This window comes from Hyperolius riggenbachi, chromosome 3, assembly GCF_040937935.1.
Source record: "Hyperolius riggenbachi isolate aHypRig1 chromosome 3, aHypRig1.pri, whole genome shotgun sequence".
Classification (NCBI taxonomy): domain Eukaryota; kingdom Metazoa; phylum Chordata; class Amphibia; order Anura; family Hyperoliidae; genus Hyperolius; species Hyperolius riggenbachi.
In genome coordinates this window covers 5,581,542-5,603,878 of record NC_090648.1, presented here as the reverse complement: position 1 = coordinate 5,603,878, position 22,337 = coordinate 5,581,542, and the positions used below count along the sequence as shown (strand labels likewise).

Genomic DNA, 22,337 nt, shown 5'->3' with positions numbered 1-22,337 from the left:
TCCGGCCATTCCTGACCCCAGACGCTGCCAAACTCCTTGTCCATGCCCTCATCATCTCCCGCCTAGACTACTGCAACTCCCTCCTGTCAGACCTTCCTCAAACCCGCCCCCTACAATCCATCATGAACGCAGCAGCCAGACTCATCTACTCCTCCCACCGCTCTGTCTCTACGACTCCCCTACGCAAATCCCTTCATTGGCTTCCAATTCGCTTCAAAATCAGCTTTAAGATCCTATGTTTGGCACACAAATCCATACACAAGTCCTGCCCAACCTACATCTCTGACCTGGTCAGCAGATATACACCTGGCCGTCCACTTCGCTCCTCCAACGACCTCCTCTTAACCACCCCACGCATCTCACACTCCCATGCCAGACTGCAGGACTTCACCAGAGCTGCCCCCATCCTGTGGAACTCTCTCCCACAGCCCATCAGGCTCGTTCCCACCTTCAACACCTTCAAAAAAGCACTCAAAACTCACTTCTTCAAGGAGGCCTACATCAACTCAACACTGCTCTAATCCTTTCTGCCCATAACTTCTTGCTGCACCCCCTCCTTTTGTGTCACCACACCTCCCTCTAGATTGTAAGCCTTTGGCAGGGCCCTCTCCCCTTATGTATCATACTTGACTGTGTGCACTTTACCCAGAATTATGGGACTTGTTACCACTACCACTCCAGTTTATGATCTGGCATTGTACTATTATCTGCATTGTGTTGCGTATCTTATTGCTATTACCTGTATTGTTGTATCTATTGTCTATTACTTGTATTGTTCTGTCACCCCTGTTATCATTGTCTGTAATCCTATTTATTGTACAGCGCTGCGTAATATGTTGGCGCTATATAAATCCAATAAATAATAATAATAATTGTATCAATATATCAATCAATGCATATGCTGTAGCCTAAAGGTATCCCCCCTATTATTCAAACTAGTTTTACACCTAAATCCATGAGGGGCCTGATTCACAAAAGGGTGCTTTTAGCACGCCCACAGCTTTCATTGATCACGCGCAAAGTTTAGTGATGCCCAAAACGGCGCACCGTGCGACATTTTAGACGCACTAGGTGCAACGTTTTGCGCGTTAACTTAGCGCGTTTTTGTCGGGACTGTCACAATTTTGGGGGGCTCTCCCTCTATCCCGGTATGAGCCAAGTCCTGCAGTGGGCAGTGAGGATAAAAAAAATGATCGAGGCGCCAGCCGCGCCTAAGTGGGATGCGGGATGCCGTCAATACATTACTACCTCCTTCCCTCCCTCCCTTGGAATCTGCCCCCCGGTGTCCCCCCTCCCTGCTAGCAGAGTGCGCAGCTGAGCGGAGTGGGCTGTCATCTTACCGCGTCCATCCATGCGTACCGGTATCCAACTTCACTCTGCTTCCTGTGACATCACAGGAAGCAGGAAGCTGAATGGCACCCATCCTCACCCTCCCCATGGGCAGGGTGTATGAGGTATATACTTATTAAAAAACTAGCTGGACGCCCGGCGTTGCCCGGGTATGTATTTGGCTAGTGTTGGCTCTGCCCACTTTTCCTAACTCTAACACACAATTACTTAATGACCAAGTATGTGAGCTTTGCGGTCTTTGGCATCAATAATTTGCAATGAAATAAAATTAATCTGATTGGATGTGGCTCCACCCCTTTTCTGAATTTGAAGCCACATCACCCAATGGCCAACTGTACCAGGTACAGGTGATTAACGGTGCAAGAATGGCAGCAATTAAATATTCCCCTTAAAAATCAATAGGTGGATTTTGATTGGCTTTTATAGGCTCCACCCACTTTTCTGAATATTAATCCCAGTCACCCAGTGACCAACTGTGCAAAGTTTGAGAACCCTACCATTAACAGTGTAAGAATGGCTGCAGTTTACATTTGCACAATGAAATTTGTATTTTTCTCCACCCACTTATTTCCTAACATTGTTCAGGTATGTATTTGGCTGGTGTTGGCTCCGCCTACTATTTCTAACCCTAACACACAATTACTCAATAACCAAGTTTGTGAGCTTTGCGGTCTTTGGCATCAATAATTTGCATTGAGATTAAACAAATCTGATTGGCTGTTTGTGGCTCCACCCCTTTGTCTGAATTTGAACCCCAGTCACCCAATGACCAACTGTACCAGGTTTGAGGCTTGTGCCATTAACAGTGCAAGAATGGCAGCAATTACATATTCCCCTTGAAAATCAATACGTGAATTTTGATTGGCTTTTGTAGGCTCCACCCACTTCTCTGAATATTAATCCCAGTCACCCAGTGACCAATTGTGCAAAGTTTGAGAACCCTACCATTAACAGTGTAAGAATGGCTGCAGTTTACATTTTCTCAGTGAAATTTGCATTTGTCTCCGCCTACTGATGACCCGGCATTGCCCGATTATGTATTTGGCTGGTGTTGGCTGCGCCCATTTTTCCTAACCCTAACACACAATTACTCAATTACTCAATGACCAAGTTTGTGAGCTTTGCGGTCTTTTGCATCAATAGCCTGCATTAAAATGAAACAAATAAGATTGGCTGTTTGGGGCTCCACCCCCTTCTATAAATTTAAACCCCAGTCACCCAATGATCAACTGTACCAGGTTTGAAGCCTGTGCCATTAACAGTGCAAGAATGGCAGCAATGAAATATTCCCCTGAAAAATCAATAGGTAATTTTTGATTGGCTTTTGTAGGCTCCACCCACTTTTCTGAATATTAATCCCAGTCACCCAGTAACCAACTGTGCAAAGTTTGAGAACCCTGCCATTAACAGTGTAAGAATGGCTGCTGTTTACATTTTCCCAGTAAAATTTGTATTTGTCTCCGCCCACTTATGACCCGGCATTGCCCGCTTATGTATTTGGCTGGTGTTGGCTGTGCCCACTTTTCTAACGCTCACACACAATGAATCAATTACTCAATTACCAAGTTTGTGAGCTTTGCGGTGTTTGGCAACAATAATTTGCATTGGAATGAAACAAATCTAATTGGCTGTTTGTTGCTCCACCCCCTTTCTGAAATTGAACCCCAATCACCCAATGATCAACTGTACCAGGTTTGAGGCTTGTGCCATTAACAGTGCAAGAATGGCAGCAATGTAAATATTCCCCTTGAAAATCAATAGGTTAATTTTCATTGGCTTTTATAGACTCCACCCACCTTTCTGAATATTAATCACAGTCACCCAACGACCAACTGTGCAAAGTTTGAGAACCCTGCCATTAACAGTGTAAGAATGGCTGCAGTTTACATTTTCCAGTGAAATTTGCATTTGTCTCCTCCCCTTATTGGTTGTGGGAATAAAAAGTACCCCATACTTTATTCCAGGTAATGTACTATGTGTGTGCCAAATTTCATACAAATCTGTTCAGCCATTTTTGCGTGATCGAGTAACAAACATCCAAACATCCGAACTTTCCCATTTATTATATTAGTAGGATATAAGGGCATCAATGTTAATTTAAAAAAAAAAAAAACTTCAAAAATTGTTATGGTAGGCATGACTGGGGTGTGTGTTAAGGGTGTGGTTAGGGGTGTGGCCTGTGTCCCGGTTTCTAATTTTAAAATGTTGGGAGGTATGACAATTACCGTACACTTTCCATTGGATTGTATGAAGTCTAATAATAACTGAAAGTCTCCGGATTACCATTTGATATCTTTTGAAGCTCAAAAGTAGTATACACAGGGACGGATCAAGACCAAGTTGCGCCTGGGGCAAGGTCAGGTTTTGGCGCCTAAAGGTCAGGTTTTGGCGCCTAAACTGCCATTCATTTTGCCGCCTTTTTAAGAAGATACCCGCAGAAGAGGCCGCAATAGCAGCATGGGGGGGCAATATACAGGCTGGGAACGCGAACAATCACTCGTGTTCCCATGCCTGTCGGCCGGTGATGGCCAAACCGGAAGTGTTCGCCGGCAGGTCCTGGAGCGTCAGAGCGGGGCTGCGAGGGCACCGATCGGCTGCTGGGGGCTGAGGAAAGCCCCAGGTGAGTAAATCTCATTTTTTATAGTTGACTTAACCTATTTTGGTTCCTGGACGTAGAAACTACGTCCAGGAACCATGCGCGCTACCGCGCGCTCCCGGCCCGCGGTTCGTTAGCCAGGCAATCAGTGAATCGGGCTATGGTGCCCGATTACTGATTGCTCTCCCCCGCTGAAAAAGCGACAGCTTCTCTCGGGAAGCTGTGCTTTTTCTGGCTGTTCCTTCCCCGATGCGTCACTCTAAGCATGTGTTACGCAAACTCATGGCCATCTTGTGGCCAAAAAGTAATACTACAACTGAAAGTAAAAAAAAAAATAAAACACACATTTACATTATAAATCTATTGTTTACCTCCCACCCTCCCAAAACTACCCAAATAAAATGTTTACTATAAAAAAAAAACAAAAAACATTACAATAAAAAAACAAACAAACGTAAATATTTACCTAAGGGTCTAAACTTTTTAAATATCAATGTAAAGATGAAATATTTCTATATTTTTTTTTATTTTAAACTTGTAAATAGTGATAGATGCAAAATGGAAAAAATGCATCTTTATTTCCAAATAAAATATTGTCGCCATACATTGTGATAGGGACATAATTTTAACAGTGTAATACCCGGGACATATGGGCATATACAATACATGAGTTTTAATTATGGAGGCATGTATTATTTTAAAGCTATAATGGCTGAAAACTGAGAAATAATGAATTTTTTCCGTTTTTTTCTTATTCTTCCTGTTAAAATGCATTTACAGTAAAGTGGCTCTTAGCAAAATGTACCACCCAAAGAAAGCCTAATTGGTGGCGGAAAAAACAAGATAGAGATCAGTTCATTGTGATAAGTAGTGATAAAGTTATAGGCTAATGAATGGGAGGTGAACATTTCTCACGTGAAAACGACGGAACGCGAATGGGTTAAGGTTCACTTTAAGGCCATCAGGGTGGTTGCTCTGTTGTTGTTTTGTCTTGCGTGTGATTTTTTTTTTTTTTTTTTTTTTGATTACACAAATGCACTCTTGACTTCTTGATGAAGTTTTTATACAGAAATATGTGTTGTATTTGTATATGGAAGATTAAGGCCTCTTGCACACTGCAAATGATTCCGATTCCGATTCCGCTTTTTAATCAGTTTTTACATCCGATTCCGATTTGCAGTGTGCAGGGAGCAAACTACAAATCGGAATCTGAATCGGATGTAAAAACTGATTAAAAAGCGGAATCTGAATCGGAATCACTTGCAGTGTGCAAGAGGCCTAAAGGTTTTCTACTTTTTCGCATGCACCCAAGAGTCAATTCTTGTTTTTGTGCTAATTGATATTTATTGTTGACATGGTGCATGCGAAAACTTCTTATATGCACTTTTAGAGGTGTAGTTATAAGCTTATTCTGTTTCCTCCATGCACCGATCTGACCACCAAGCCGTCATATTCATTATAACAAAAATACTTCTGTAGTAAAGTGGGGAAACATTAGAATCTGTGAAGTTTTTATTGCTGACCCTGTCACCCTGTGCTTCCTGTCTATGGAGGTCACAGGAACAGGAAGTGATGGACACAGGAAGCAGGATGTTATAACAATCCCCTCCCCACTCCAGGCTAGCGATGGGGCTTTGGTGCTGGGCTGAGGAAGGATAGAGACCAGTCTTACCGTGATCACATTGCCGCAGGAACTGAGGCCGATTTTATCTTGAATGACTCCTCTGGTGGTGCCGTTCACAGTATCTGTGTATGTGCTGCTGCATTCCACTGAGGAGTTGTGATTGATCCGCAGAGATGTGTAGTCATAGATCAGGGAGACCAGGAGGCATTTACTGATAGATAATGTAATCACGCCAGTATCACTACCACAGTCTACTGACGGCATCACGTCTGCCAGCGCTGCAAATAGAAAACACAAACACTTAACTCAGCAACACAGACATACTGATAATTACGGCAGCCATACACTGGTCGATTGCCACCAGATCGACCAGTAGATCGATCCCTCTCTGATCTAATCTGATCACAGAGGGATCTCTTGGCTGCCTACACTGCAAACAGATTTTGAATCAATTTCACTATGAAACTGATTCACAATCTGTGGAGCTGCCGCTGCCACCGCCCCCCCCTCCCCCGCATACATTACCTGATCCGGCTGGCGCGAGTCCCCCGGTCTCCGCTGTCTCTTCTCCGCTCTGGGCTCTGGCTTCACTTTACAACAACAACAACAACAAATAACATTTGTAAAGCGCTTTTCTCCCGTGGGACTCAAAGCGCATAAGCATGGCTCCGACCATCGTGGTACAGAGGAAGAATTTTATAAATCTGGAAATGCCAGGCTAAACAGGTGGCTTTTCAGTCTGGATTTGAATAGCTCCAGGGATGGTGCTGTCTTTACTGGGTGTGGTAGGGAGTTCCAAAGAGTAGGGGCAGCATGACAGAAGGCTCTGTCTCCAGATTTTTTGAGGTGCACTCTGGGAGTGACCAAGTTTATAGAACTTGCTGATCTGAGGTTGTGAGAGGTGTGGTGCAGCTTCAGCAAGTCCTTCATGTATCCAGGGCCCAGATTGTGCAGGGATTTGAATGTCAGCAGTCCAATCTTGAAGAGTATTCTCCATTCTACTGGTAGCCAGTGCAGTGAGCGAAGGATCGGTGTAATGTGACAGTGGCGAGGCTGGTTTGTTAGCAATCTGGCAGCAGCATTCTGCACTAATTGCAGGCGACGCAAGTCTTTTTTGGGGAGGCCAGCATAAAGGGCATTGCAGTAGTCCAGCCGTGATGTGATGAAGGCGTGGACTAGGGTTTGAAGATCCTCTGGGGGAATCAGATGTTTAATCTTTGCAATGTTCTTCAGATGAAAGAAGGAAGATTTAACTACATATGAAATTTGGTTTCTGAAACTCAATTCCCCATCGATTAGTACGCCAAGGCTGCGCACAAGGTTGGAGCTGTTTATGTCTGAATTCCCAATCCTGATTGGTGTTGCTTTAGGATAGAGCTGTTTTGATGGCGAGCACTGGCTTTGGACAAACAGGACCTCAGTTTTGTCAGCATTCAGTTTCAACCAGTTATCATTCATCCATGCCTGAAGCTCAGCTAAGCAAGAGTTTATTTTTGGGGTAGGGTCTGTTCCACCAGGTTTGAAGGACAGGTATAGCTGTGTGTCATCGGCGTAGCAGTGGTACGTCAGGCCATGTCGTTGGATAAGTGTACCGAGTGGCAACATGTAGATTGCAAACAGCAGAGGGGATGGGATTGATCCTTGTGGCACTCCGAATTGTAGAGGTGCAGGTTTGGACATTATAGGTCCTAGGGATACTCTCTGTGTTCTGTCAGTCAGGAATGATCTGAACCACTGGAGGACTGATCCACTGATGCCACAGTACTCCTGCAGTCTGTTAAGCAGGATTTCATGGTCAACTGTATCAAAAGCAGCTGAGAGATCCAACAGGATTAGGATGGAGCATTCCCCTCTGTCCCTTGCCATGAGCAGATCGTTGCAGACTTGGATGAGGGCTGTTTCACAGCTGTGGTGTTTCTTAAAGCCAGATTGTAGAGGGTCCAGGATGTTGTTTACTGACAGCCTGGTTTCAAGTTGCAGATAGACAGCCTTTTCAATAACTTTACCTAAGAAGGGGAGGTTGGAGACAGGTCTGTAGCTGCTCATAGCATCTGGATCCATGGAAGGTTTTTTGAGAAGGGGCTTGATGATTCCTTCTTTTAGAGAGGTAGGAAACCTCCCTGCTTGCAGAGAGCAATTTACTATTTTGTGAAATGCTGGACCAAGCAGGTCAGGGCATTTCAGCATATGTTTAGTTGGTCCAGGGTCCAGGTCGCAGGTTGTCTGGTGGAGACGACAGAGGATGTCTGAGATCTCTTCCTCACTAATACTTTTGAAGTCAGTCCAGGATGTTAGGTTGTTTTTGCAGCTATTTCCATTAGTTGCATGAATCTTGGGTACTGTGGACTGAATGAGAGACCGAATAGAAGATACTTTGTCAGCAAAGTAGCAGGCAAATTTCTCACATAGCTCCTTTGAGGGAGTTATAGTGGGTTTTAGACAGGATGGATTACATAGTCTATCAACTGTGCGGAATAGTTGGGCTGGTCTGTTGGCGGCCTTTGCGATCTCCTGTGATAGGTAGGAGGATTTTTTCTTGGTGATCGCATTTTGGTAGCTTTCCCGGTGAGAGACAAGGGTGTGTTTATCTTTTGAATTCTGAGATTTTCGCCACTTCCTTTCTAGTCTGCGCACTTCTTTCTTTAGGTCCTTTAGTGAGCTGTCAAACCACCGTGCATGGTGAAGTGGTGTAGATCGTTTGATGCGAACTGGAGCGAGGGCGTCATAGGCAGATGACACTGCATGGTTGTAAATCAGGACCATGGAGTCTGGGTCTGCGCAATGATTGGTTAATGCGTCGAAGTTGAGGATATTCTGAACGTGCTGGGGTGAGACATCTTTCAGTGAACGGTATTTTATGAGTTCTTTCCCTCTGTGTTTTATCGCTGGTGCTGTCAGAGAGAAGTGGATGGTGTGGTGGTCTGACCATACCACTGGGTTTATATCCATGTGTGATATTAAAAGTCCGGAATGAAATATAAGATCCAGGGTGTGCCCTTTCGTATGGGTGGGGAGGTTGATAGCCTGAGAGAAACCCAGTTCATTCATTATGAGAAGTAGTTCACTTCCTAGCTGGGAGTCGTGATCATCCACCCATGCATTGAAGTCTCCCAGGATGATCCATCTAGGGTGTTCCACTGTTACGCAGGATAAGAGTTCAGATATTTCCTTAAGAAAGGCTGGACCATTTTTTGGGGGGCGGTATATGAGCAATATGTTGATGTTTACTTCTGCTGACAGTTGAGCTGCAATACATTCAAAGGTTTCAGTGGGGCCTATGGGCAGGGGCCTTATGTTCAAGGAGGATCTGAAGCATATGGCAACCCCCCCACCCTTGCCGACTTGTCTCTCACAGTGCAAGATTGAATAATTGGCCGGCACGGTTGCTTCAAGAGTTGGGCCTGCATGCTTCCCAAGCCAGGTCTCTGTCAAAAAGGTCAAATCAGAGAGCTCTATTAGGTCATGTATAGTTGCAGTCTTATTATTTATCGATCTGGCATTGCAGAGTGTAGCTGTGATTAAGCTTTTCTGAGGGCAAATATGTTTTTTATACTTGGATCCACTACCTCTCCGCCCCCTTCTGCATTTCCTGAGTATCCCAAAGGATTTTAAGAGTAGAGCCAGAGAGGTGTTAATTTGTAATTGATTCTTGGGAGGGCATGCAGAGAAAAGGTCCTTTGATGAGTATTTGTATGTTGACATTAGAGACAATAGACTTGTTCAGATAGCTTGTACTTCTGGAGTCCTGCTGGGATCAAAGGGGGTCTATGCAAAATCCTTTCATTCCTACACAGAGTTGGATCATAGATTTATTTTAAGTAAAGTTCCTTGTTTTAGAAGATAAATGATAACATAAATGTGGAAAATAGTCACTTGGTGCATATGCCTTGGATAATGTATAAAGGATTACTCACAGGGTGGAGTGAGGGCAATCACAGGCAATCAAGTTTCCAGAGAGGTTGAAGGTCTTGTTTCAGGTCAGCTGTTAGAAGGCTTGGTGTGTTCAGCAGAGGTGAGCTTCATGGAGGATTTCAATCCAGTTTAAATCTCTGCCATCCAAAGTAATCCGATTGTTCTGGTTGGTTGTAGTTGTAGCCTTGGTCGTGGTGGGTGGAATTCCTCTGTATTTTGAGTCCAGTTTCAGCACAAATAGGTTTAAAGGTGTAGAAGTCTGAGACAAGGTCTGGAGCAGCTTAAGAGAGCTGCAGTCCGGCTGGGCGCGCTCAGATCAGCCGGACAGCGCTCAGATCAGGGGAAGTTTAAACAGTAGAGGGCGCTCTGCTGTTTAAACTTCCCCTGACAGTAAGTAAAGTGAAGCCACCCGGAGCCCAGCAGGGAAAAGGGACCGCGGGGACAGCAGGGACATGCCCCGGCGGAACTGGTAATATATTGCCTCTAGCGTCAGTCGTCGGATATTCGAATGCCACTATCGATGCACTCCCGACCCGCCGGCAATCGAGCGAAATCTTCCGCATGGACAGATTGACGGGATCGATTGATTTTGGAGGGAAATCAGTCAATCGGTCAGCATTTGCGTTCTGATGCATGCTGGCTTACTAAGGGAGTAATCTGTCTACTTATACTAGGGGGTCACCTGGCTACCTCTACTGGGGGACATCTGTCTACTTATACTAGGGGGTCACCTGGCTACCAATACTGGGGGACATCTGGCTACTTATACTGGGGGGACATCTGTCTACCTGTACTGGAGGGACATCTGGCTACCAATACTGGGGGACATCTGTCTACCTATACTGGGGGGGACATCTGCCTACCTATACTACAGGGACATCTGTCTACCTGTACTGGGGGGGACATCTGTCTACCTATACTGGGGGGGACATCTGTCTACCTGTACTGGGGGGACATCTGTCTACCTGTACTGGGGGGGACATCTGCCTACCTATACTACGGGGACATCTGTCTACCTGTACTGGGGGGGACATCTGTCTACCTATACTGGGGGGGACATCTGTCAACCTGTACTGGGGGGACATCTGTCTACCTGTACTGGGGGGACATCTGTCTGCCTCTACTGGGGGGGACATCTGTCAACCTGTACTGGGGGGACATCTGTCTACCTATACTGGGGGGGACATCTGCCTACCTATACTACGGGGACATCTGGCTACCTCTACTAGTGGGATCTGGCTACTGTTTAATTGCAATGGGAAAATGTCACTTATTGATGCCAAGGACCCCACAGCTCATAAACTTGGTCATTGAGTGACTGTATTTCAAGGTTAGAAATAGTGGGCAGAGCCAAAAACAACTAACTTTTTACATTGGAAAATGTAAACTTTAACCATTCTTACATTGTTAATGGCAGGGTTCTCAAACCTGACACAGGTGGTCACTGGGTGACTGGGATTCATATTCAGAAAAGTGGGTGGAGCTGAAAAAGCCAATCAAAATTCACCTGTTCATTTTTAAGGTGAAAATTTAAATTGCTGCCATTATTGCACTGTTAATGGCACAAGCCTCAAACCTGGTACAGTTGGTCATTGGGTCACTGGTGTTCAAATTCAGAAAAAGGGCGAAGCCACAAACAGCCAATTAGATTTGTTTAATTTCAATGGGAAGTCGCTGGGAAAATATAAATTATTGAAGCCAAGGACCCCAAAGCTCACAAACTTGGTCATTGAGTTACTTTGTGTCTGGGTTACAAAACGTGGGCGGAGCCAAAAACAAGAAAATATAAACTGCAGACATTCTTACACTGTTAATAGCAGGGTTTTCAAACTTTACCCAGATGGTCACTGGGTGACTGGGATTAATATTCAGAAAAGTGGGTGGAGTTTATAAAAGCCAATCAAAATTCACCTGTTGATTTTCAAGGGGAATATTTAAATTGCTGCTATTTTTACACTGTTAATAGCAAATGCCTCAAACCTGCTACAGTTGGTCATTGGGTGATTGGGGTTCAAATGCTGCAGAGGGGAGGAGCCACAAACAGCCAATCTGATTTAATTTCTTTGGGAATATACAAATTATTGATGCCAAAGACCTCAAAGCTCACAAACTTGGTCATTGAGTAATTGGGTGTTAGGGTTAGAAAAAGTGGGTGGAGCCAACACCAGCCAAATACATACCTGGGCAACGCCGGGTCATCAGCTAGTATATCTATATAAATACTGTGTAGATAGATAGATAGATAGATAGATAGATAGATAGATAGATAGATAGATAGATAGATAGATAGCATCAACCTTACGGTCAGAAGTGATTAATAGGGATGGTTGGAAAATTTCCATTGTACTACCGAGTGCGAGTGGAAATCAACATTCAACATCAGAAATCAGCATCAGAAATTTGTGTAAATGCTGCAGTATCGCAAGCTGGAAATTTAAGACCAATTACAGAAGTCGGATAATACCGAGTATTTTCGAGTCTTCTGATTGGCCTAAAACTCACGTGGTATTCCAAGTTCCATGGTAAACTTTTACATTCTCCGATTTGCCCAATAGTTCCGAGTCAAAAGTATTTGGCCAATCAGAGAAAGCAAAAGTTTACCTTGGAAATTGGATTACGGTGGTAAATCTAGATCAATCCCAAGACGCAGGTACTGCTGAGTATTTTTGAGCGTGTGATTGGCATAACATTTCCAAAGTATTCCAATTTCTGCAGTAAAGTTTTGCACTCTCTGGTTGGTTCAATACTTTGGACTTCGAAGTATTTGGGCAATCAGAGAATTTGGAAGTGTCTCGCGGATGCATTAGAGCTTTGGGAGAGCTTACTGAGCTTATAGAGTGGAGCTATAATTCAATGGATTTAGACTGTAAATAGCATCTCTTCATCTAGATACCTCTTTATTGCCACAATCCCCCCCCCCCCCCCCTGCAATAGTCAGGCTATAATCTCTTTCTATATCTTACTCTTGTACATGTAGTAGTATTTATCACATTCACAGGTCCCGGCGTTACAGATCTCATCCAATACACACGAAGGGTTACATATCGGGGCATCTAAGAAATGAAGACAGAAGCAGAGAACAGATCGGGTTATTCCAGAACTTCCACAACTGCTTATCCGGTAAAACTTTACTACCACAGCAAACCTGTGACTTTACAAACAGAAAGAGTGACATACTTACCTTGGTAGAGGGAAGCCTCAGGATCCCCCAGAGGCTATCCCCATCCTCCTTCTCACCATTCCAGCTCTGAGACCCCCTGAAATTCATGGCTGTGCCCCTACATGAATGAGTACAGTCTCAATGGAGGCCTTCACTCCCACTTGCGGATCCACCATTGGAAGGAGCATGAGCTGTGCAAGAAGCTGCAGCAGGGTGGTCAGAGCTGCGTGCTGTCATAGAGATGCTTCAGTGCAGCCGATGGTGTGGTCACCAAGAAGTGCTCCCGTCTGTCCACCAAGTCGGTGGACAGACTAACGTTCATGAAAAGTACAATGGTAGTCAGAGATCAGAGCAGTGAGCTGGCAATCACCATGACTACAGAGCATACAGCACCATGGTAGTCAGAGATCAGAGCAGTGAGCTGGCAATCACCATGACTACAGAGCATACAGCACCATGGTAGTCAGAAATCAGAGCAGTGAGCTGCCAATCACCATGGTCACAGAGCATACAGCACTGTGGTAGTCAGAGATCAGAGCAGAGAGCTGGCAATCACCATGACTACAGAGCAGTGATGTACTTAGGGCGTTTGAAACCGTGTGGCATACTAACTGTGCCACGGTGGGTAATGCCAGGTATAGGTGCTCCCTGTATGGTAAAGTGGGCAGCATTTCACCATAAAATAATCGTAAAGAGAGCAGCATTTCACCAGAAATCGTAAAGTGGGCAGCATTTCACCATAAAATAATCATAAAGAGAGCAGCATTTCACCATAAAAAAATCGTAAAGAGAGCAGCATTTCACCAGAAATCGTAAAGTGTGCAGCATTTCATTATAAAATAATCATAAAGAGAGCAGCATTTCACCATAAAATAATCGTAAAGAGAGCAGCATTTCACCAGAAATCGTAAAGTGGGCAGCATTTCACCAGAAAATAATCGTTATGTGGGCAGCATTCACCAGAAAATAATCGTTATGTGCGCAGCATTCACCAGAAAATAATCACTATGCGTGCAGCATTCAACAGAAAATAATCATTATGTGCGCAGCATTCACCAGAAAATAATCGCTATGTGCGCAGCATTCACCAGAAAATAATCATTATGCAGGGAGCATTCACCAGAAAATAATCGTTATGTGCGCAGCATTTACCATAAAATAATCGCTATGTGCGCAGCATTCACCAGAAAATAATTGTTATATTTGCAGCATTCACCAGAAAATAATCATTATGCGCGCAGCATTCACCAGAAAATAATCATTATTTGTGCAGCATTCACCAGAAAATAATCGTTATGTGCGCAGCAGTCACCAGAAAATAATCGCTATGTGCGCAGCATTCACCAAAAAATAAACGCTATGTGCGCAGCATTCACCAGAAAATAATCGTTATGTGCACAGCATTCACCAGACAATAATTATTATGTGCGCAGCATTCAACAAAAAATAATCGCTATGTGCGCAGCATTCAGCAGAAAATAATCGTTATGTGCGCAGCATTCACCAGAAAATAATCGTTATGCGCTCAGCATTCACCAGAAAATAATCGTTATGTGCGCAGCATTCACCAGAAAATAATCATTATGTGCGCAGCATTCACCAGAAAATAATCGCTATGTGCGCAGCATTCACCAGAAAATAATCGCTATGTGCGCAGCATGCACCAGAAAATAATCGTTATGTTTGCAACATTTACCAGAAAATAATCGTTATGCGCGCAGCATTCACCAGAAAAAAATCATTATGTGCGCAGCATTCACCAGAAAATAATCGTTATGCGCGCAGCATTCACCAGAAAAAAAATTGTTATGTGCGCAGCATTCACCAGAAAATAATCGCTATGTGCGCAGCATTCACCAGAAAATAATCGCTATGTGGGGAGCATTCACCAGAAAATAATCGCTATGTGGGGAGCAGTCACCATAAAATAATCACTATGTGGGGAGCATTCACCAGAAAATAATCATTATGTGCGCAGCATTCACCAGAAAATAATCATTATGTGCGCAGCATTCACCTGAAAATAATTGCTATGTGGGCAACAGTCACCATAAAATAATCGTTATGTGCGCAGCATTCACCAGAAAATAATCGCTATGTGGGGAGCATTCACCAGAAAATAATCGCTATGTGCGCAGCATTCACCAGAAAATAATCGCTATGTGGGAAGCATTCACCAGAAAATAATCACTATGCAGGGAGCATTTACCAGAAAATAAACCTGTAAGAAAAAAATGTTTTCACTCACCTGGCTGGCCTCACATCCGCAGCTCCCTGACGATCCTCCAGCGACAACCCTCCTGCAGCCAGTGTAAATCTCCCGCGCTGACAGGCAGAGTTCAGCAGGGCTACGGGAAGATGGCGCCCAAAGCCCTGTACTGGAGACACAAATAGTCTCCAATGCAGGGCTTTGGCAGCCATCTTCCCATAGCCCTGCTCTGCCTCTGGGAGGCAGTCCCCGCAGTCGGCTGCGGGGAGATGAACCGGGCGCGGGTGGGCTGCGGCGGGGAAGAGAGGCGGAAGAAGGGGACCCAGGTGAGGGGGGGGATCTGTCCTCCCTCCCCGCTGCTGTCCCCTACTCCTCCTCCTAGCGCTGCTCTTCCCCTTCCATGGGGGGTCATGGCGACACCCCCCTGAGTGTCAGTCACCCAGGGTGCCACGCCTCCCTGCGTAGAGTGACCATATTTTTGTGGGTCCAACCTGGGACGGGGAGGGGGGCGTGGGGGGGTGTCGAAAAGTGGGGAGGACTGAGCGCGCAGCGGCGAAGACTGGGGGGGTTGCGCGCCGCGCCGAAAAAATGGGCGTGGCCATGACATTGTATGGGCGGAGCTAACGTAATGATGTAACAGCGAGGCATAAGAAAGCAGTGTTTACGCCATGATGTGGACAAACGAGACTTTGCATCATGGGTGTGCAGAAACTGTGTGATGCTAATAGTATACCGTAACCACAAAGCAGCAAACATAGCCATCTATGACCATTAAATAATAAATGCAGTAACAGTTACCCCGGACACCAGAAAATAAACGCAATAGGCAACATGTCAGTATAAAATAAATGCAATGCGGGCAAACATGTCAGTACAAAATAAACGCAATGCGGGCAACATGTCGGTACAAAATAAACGCAATGCGGGCAACATGTCGGTACAAAATAAACGCAATGCGGGCAAACATTTCACCAGAAAAGAAACGCACTGCGGGCAAACATTTCGCTAGAAAAGAAACGCACTGCGGGCAAACATTTCGCTAGAAAAGAAACAATGCGGGCAAACATTTCACCAGAAAAGAAACGCACTGCGGGCAAACATTTCGCTAGAAAAGAAACAATGCGGGCAAACATTTCACCAGAAAAGAAACGCAATGCGGGCAAACATTTCGCTAGAAAAGAAACGCACTGCGGGCAAACATTTCGCTAGAAAAGAAACAATGCGGGCAAACATTTCACCAGAAAAGAAACGCAATGCGGGCAAACATTTCGCTAGAAAAGAAACAATGCGGGCAAACATTTCACCAGAAAAGAAACGCAATGCGGGCAAACATTTCACCAGGAAAGAAACGCACTGCGGGCAAACATTTCGCTAGAAAAGAAACAATGCAGGCAAACATTTCCCCAGAAAAGAAACGCAATGCGGGCAAACATTTCACAAGAAAAGAAACAATGCGGGCAAACATTTCGCTAGAAAAGAAACAATGCGGGCAAACATTTCACCAGAAAAGAAACGCAATGCGGGCAAACATTTCGCTAGAAAAGAAACAATGCGGGCAAACATTTCACCAGAAAAGAAACAATGCGGGCAAACATTTCGCTAGAAAAGAAACAATGCGGGCAAACATTTTGCTAGAAAAGAAACGCAATGCGGGCAAACATTTCGCTAGAAAAGAAACAATGCGGGCAAACATTTCACCAGAAAAGAGACAATGCGGGCAAACATTTCGCTAGAAAAGAAACAATGCGGGCAAACATTTCGCTAGAAAAGAAACGCAATGCGGGCAAACATTTCGCTAGAAAAGAAACAATGCGGGCAAACATTTCACCTGGAAAAGAAACCTAATGCGGGCAAACATTTTACCTGGAAAAGAAAGCAATGATTTACTCACCTGGCAGAAGTGTCCGGCCTCTGGCGCGCTGCTCCGTCCCGGGACCGTCTTGTTCCTCCTGCTCTTCTCTCCCGCGCTGACAGGGCTACGGCAAGATGGCGCCCGAAGCCCTGTACTGGAGACACAAATAGGTCTCCAGTACAGGGCTTCGGCAGCCATCTTGCCGTAGCCCTGCTCGCCTGCCGGTGTCGGAAACAGACACCGGAAGAGGAGGCTGGAGCGGGGCTGCGGGCAATGAACTGGCACGGCGTCTATAGACGCCGCTGCCAGTTCATTGAGGAGAGAGTGGCCAGAGTCCCGAGGCCGGGACGTCCCGCTGCTGAAAGCGGGACGTTTCCCGGGACCTCATTAAGCCTGGGACAGCGGACCCCGAATCCGGGACGTGTCCCGGGCAATCAGGGACGTCTGGTCACTCTATCCCTGCGCCCAATGGTACGGACGCCACTGCTACAGAGCATACAGCACCATAGTAGAAGCAGTCAGAGATCAGAGCAATGAGCTGCTGGCAATCACCATGACTACAGAGCATACAGCACCATGGTAGCAGCAGTCAGAGATCATAACAGTGAGCTGCTGGCAATCACCATGACTACAGAGCATACAGCACCATGGTAGTCAGAGATCAGAGCAGTGAGCTGGCAATCACCATGACTACAGAGCATACAGCACCATGGTAGTCAGAGATCAGAGCAGTGAGCTGGCAATCACCATGACTACAGAGCATACAGCACCATGGTAGTCAGAGATCAGAGCAGTGAGCTGGCAATCACCATGACTACCGAGCATACAGCACCATGGTAGTCAGAGATCAGAGCAGTGAGCTGGCAATCACCATGACTACCGAGCATACAGCACCATGGTAGTCAGAGATCAGAGCAGTGAGCTGGCAATCACCATGACTACCGAACATACAGCACCATGGTAGTCAGAGATCAGAGCAGTGAGCTGGCAATCACCATGACTACAGAACAGTGGCGGCTCCAGGAAAATTTTTTTAGGGGGTGCTCTGCAGGTGCTGGATCTTCTCTAGGGGCAGCTTTGAACTTAAGGCGGGGGGGGGGGGGGTTGCCGCAACAGGGTGTGTGGTCAAAAAGGGGTGTGTCTATGCACTGGAAAGTGGGCATGTATAGGCAATAAAGTTGCCCCAGTATAGGTAGTATAGTTCCCCAGTATAAGTATAGCTGCCCCAGCATGGGTAGTACAGCTGCCCCAGTCTAGGTAGCACAGCTGCCTCAGTGTAGGTAATATAGCTGCCCCAGTGTAGGTAGTACAGCTGCCCCAGTGCAGGTAATATAGCTGCCCTAGTGCAGGTAATATTGCTGCCCCGGCATGGGTAGTACAGCTGCCCCAGTGTAGGTAGTAGAGCTGCCCCAGTGTTGGTAATATAGCTGCCCCGGCATGGGTAGTACTGCTGCCTCAGTGTAGGTAATATAGCTGCCCCAGTGTAGGTAGTACAGCTGCCCCAGTGTAGGTAGTGCAGCTGCCCCAGTGTAGGTAGTCCAGCTGCCCCAGTGTAGGTAGTCCAGCTGCCCCAGTGTAGGTAGTGCAGCAGCCCCAGCTTAGGTAGTACAGCTGTCCCAATGTAGGTAGCTCCAGTGTAGGTAGCACAGCTGCCCCAGTGTAGGTAGTACAGCTGCCCCAGTGTAGGTAGCTCCAGTGTAGGTAGTACAGCTGCCCCTGTGTAGGTAGTACACCTGCCCCTGTGTAGGTAATACAGCTGCCCCAGTGTAGGTAGCTCCAGTGTAGGTAGTACAGCTGCCCCAGTGTAGGTAGTACAGCTGCCCCAGCGTAGATAGCTCCAGTGTAGGTAGTACAGCTGCCCCAGTGTAGGTAGCTCCAGTGTAGGTAGTACAGCTGCCCTAGTGTAGGTAGTACAGCTGCCCCAGTGTAGGTAGTACAGCTGCCCCAGTGTAGATAGCTCCAGTGTAGGTAGTACATCTGCCCCAGTGTAGGTAGTACAGCTGCCCCAGTGTAGGTAGCTCCAGTGTAGGTAGTACAGCTGCCCCAGTGTAGGTAGCTCCAGTGTAGGTAGTGCAGCTGCCCCAGTGTAGGTAGCTCCAGTGTAGGTAGTACAGCTGCCCCAGTGTAGGTAGTACAGCTGCCCCAGTGTAGGTGGCTCCAGTGTAGGTAGTACAGCTGCCCCAGTCTAGGTAGCACAGCTGCCCCAGTGTAGGTAGTACAGCTGCCCCAGTGTAGGTAGTACAGCTGCCCCAGTGTAGGTAGGTCCAGTGTAGGTAGTAAAGCTGCCCCAGTGTAGGTAGTACAGGTGCCCCAGTGTAGGTAGCTCCAATGTAGGTAGTACAGCTGCCCCAGTGTAGGTAGCTCCAGTGTAGGTAGTACAGCTGCCCCAGTGTAGGTAGCTCCAGTGTAGGTAGTACAGCTGCCCCAGTGTAGGTAGTACAGCTGCCCCAGTATAGGTAGTACAGCTGCCCCAGTGTAGGTAGCTCTAGTGTAGGTAGTACATCTGCCCCAGTTTAGGTAGTACAGCTGCTCCAGTGTAGGTAGCTCCAGTGTAGGTAGTACAGCTGCCCCAGTGTAGGTAGTACAGCTGCCCCAGTGTAGGTAGCTCCAGTGTAGGTAGTACAGCTGCCCCAGTGTAGGTAGCTCCAGTGTAGGTAGTACAGCTGCCCCAGTGTAGGTAGTACAGCTGCCCCAGTGTAGGTAGTACAGCTGCCCCAGTGTAGATAGCTCCAGTGTAGGTAGTACATCTGCCCCAGTGTAGGTAGTACAGCTGCCCCAGTGTAGGTAGCTCCAGTGTAGGTAGTACAGCTGCCCCAGTGTAGGTAGTACAGCTGCCCCAGTGTAGGTAGTACAGCTGTCCCAGTGTAGGTAGTACAGCTGCCCCAGTGTAGGTAGTACAGCTGCCCCAGTGTAGGTAGCTCCAGTGTATGTAGTACAGCTGCCCTAGTGTAGGTAGCTCCAGTTTAGGTAGTACAGCTGCCCCAGTGTCAGTAGCTCCAGTGTATGTAGTACAGCTGCCCCAGTGTAGGTAGTTCCAGTGTAGGTAGTACAGCTGCCCAGTGTAGGTAGTACAGCTGCCCCAGTGTAGGTAGTACAGCTGCCCCAGTGTAGGTAGCTCCAGTGTATGTAGTACAGCTGCCCCAGTGTAGGTAGTACAGCTGCCCCAGTGTAGGTAGTACAACTGCCCCAGTGTAGGTAGTACAGCTGCCCCAGTGTAGGTAGTACAGCTGCCCCAGTTTAGGTAGTACAGCTGCCCCAGTTTAGGTAGTACAGCTGCCCCAGTGTAGGTAGTACAGCTGCCCCAGTGTAGGTAGTACAGCTGCCCCAGTGTAAGTAGCTCCAGTGTAGGTAGTACAGCTGCCCCAGTGTAGGTAGTACAGCTGCCCCAGTGTAGGTAGCTCCAGTGTAGGTAGTACAGCTGCCCCAGTGTAGGTAGTACAGTTGGCCCAGTGTAGGTAGCTCCAGTGTAGGTAGTACAGCTGCCCCAGTGTAGGTAGTACAGCTGCCCCAGAGTAGCTAGCTCCAGTGTAGGTAGTACAGCTGCCCCTGTGTAAGTAGTACAGCTGCCCCAGAGTAGCTAGCTCCAGTTTAGGTAGCTCCAGTGTAGGTAGTAAAGCTGCCCCAGTGTAGGTAGCTCCAGTGTAGGTAGTACAGCTGCCCCAGTGTAGGTAGTACAGTTGGCCCAGTGTAGGTAGCTCCAGTGTAGGTAGTACAGCTGCCCCAGTGTAGGTAGTACAGCTGCCCCAGAGTAGCTAGCTCCAGTGTAGGTAGTACAGCTGCCCCTGTGTAAGTAGTACAGCTGCCCCAGAGTAGCTAGCTCCACTTTAGGTAGCTCCAGTGTAGGTAGTACAGCTGCTCCAGTGTAGGTAGCTCCAGTGTAGGTAGTACAGCTGCTCCAGTGTAGGTAGTACAGCTGCCCCAGTGTAGGTAGCTCCAGTGTAGGTAGTACAGCTGCCCCAGCATAAGTAGTACAGCTGCCCCAGCATAGGTAGTACAGCTGCCCCAAGTGTAGGTAATATAGCTGCCCCAGTGTAGGTAATACAGTGGCTTGCAAAGTATTCGTCCCCCTTGAAGTTTTCCACATTTTGTCATATTACTGCCACAAACATGAATCAATTTTATTGGAATTCCATGTGAAAGACCAATACAAAGTGGTGTACACGTGAGAAGTGGAACGAAAATCAAACATGATTCCAAACATCTTTTACAGATAAATAACTGCAAAGTGAGGTGTGCGTAATTATTCAGCCCCCCTGAGTCAATACTTTGTAGAACCACCTTTTGCTGCAATTACAGCTGCCAGTCTTTTAGGGTATGTCTCTATCAGCTTTGCACATCTAGAGACTGAAATCCTTGCCCATTCTTCTTTGCAAAACAGCTCCAGCTCAGTCAGATTAGATGGACAGCGTTTGTGAAGAGCAGTTTTCAGATCTTGCCACAGATTCTCGATTGAATTTAGATCTGGACTTTGACTGGGCCATTCTAACACATGAATATGTTTTGTTTTAAACCATTCCATTGTTGCCCTGGCTTTATGTTTAGGGTCGTTGTCCTGCTGGAAGGTGAACCTCCGCCCCAGTCTCAAGTCTTTTGCAGACTCCAAGAGGTTTTCTTCCAAGTTTGCCCTGTATTTGGCTCCATCCATCTTCCCATCAACTCTGACCAGCTTCCCTGTCCCTGCTGAAGAGAAGCACCCCCAGAGCATGATGCTGCCACCACCATATTTGACAGTGGGGATGGTTTGTTCAGAGTGATGTGCAGTGTTCGTTTTCCACCACACATAGCGTTTTGCATTTTGGCCAAAAAGTTCCATTTTGGTCTTATCTGACCAGAGCACCTTCTTCCACATGGTTGCTGTGCCCCCCACATGGCTTGTGGCAAACTGCAAACGGGACTTCTTATCCTTTCTGTTAACAATGCCTTTCTTCTTGCCACTCTTCCACAAAGGACAACTTTGTACAGTGCATGACTAATAGTTGTCCTATGGACAGAGTCTCCCACCTGAGCTGTAGATCTCTGCAGCTCGTCCAGAGTCACCATGGGCCTCTTGACTGCATTTCAGATCAATGCTCTCCTTGTTCGGCCGGTGAGTTTAGGTGGACGGCCTTGTCTTGGTAGGTTTACAGTTGTGCCATACTCCTTCCATTTCTGAATGATCGCTTGAACAGTGCTCCGTGGGATGTTCAAGGCTTTGGAAATCTTTTTGTAGCCTAAGCCTGCTTTGAATTTCTCAACTTTTTCCCTGACCTGTCTGGTGTGTTCTTTGGACTTCATGGTGTTGTTGATCTCCCAATATTCTCTTAGACAACCTCTGAGGCCGTCACAAAGCAGCTGTATTTGTAGTGACATTAGATTACACACAGGTGCTCTCTATTTAGTCATTAGCACTCATCAGCCAATGTCTATGGGCAACTGACTGCACTCAGACCAAAGGGGACTGAATAATTACACACACCCCACTTTGCAGTTATTTATTTGTAAAAAAAAAAATGTTTGGAATCATGTATGATTTTCGTTCCACTTCTCACGTGTACACCACTTTGTATTGGTCTTTCACATGGAATTCTAATAAAATTGATTCAGGTTTGTGGCAGTAATGTGACAAAATGTGGAAAACTTCAAGGGGGCCGAATA

The 22,337-nt window shown here is 46.4% G+C and overlaps 1 protein-coding gene across 1 annotated transcript in view; it reads right to left on the bottom strand.

Moving 5' to 3' along the window:
- The window catches only part of LOC137560811 (uncharacterized), a 146,460-nt gene that overhangs the window by 44,571 nt on the left and 79,552 nt on the right, over positions 1–22,337 (bottom strand). Inside the window, exons 14-15 of the mRNA XM_068271946.1 lie at positions 12,446–12,535; positions 5,619–5,848 (exon numbers count right to left, since the gene is read on the bottom strand). Of these exons, the coding sequence (XP_068128047.1) occupies positions 5,619–5,848; positions 12,446–12,535 (320 nt within the window). The remainder of the gene's footprint in view (positions 1–5,618; positions 5,849–12,445; positions 12,536–22,337) is intronic.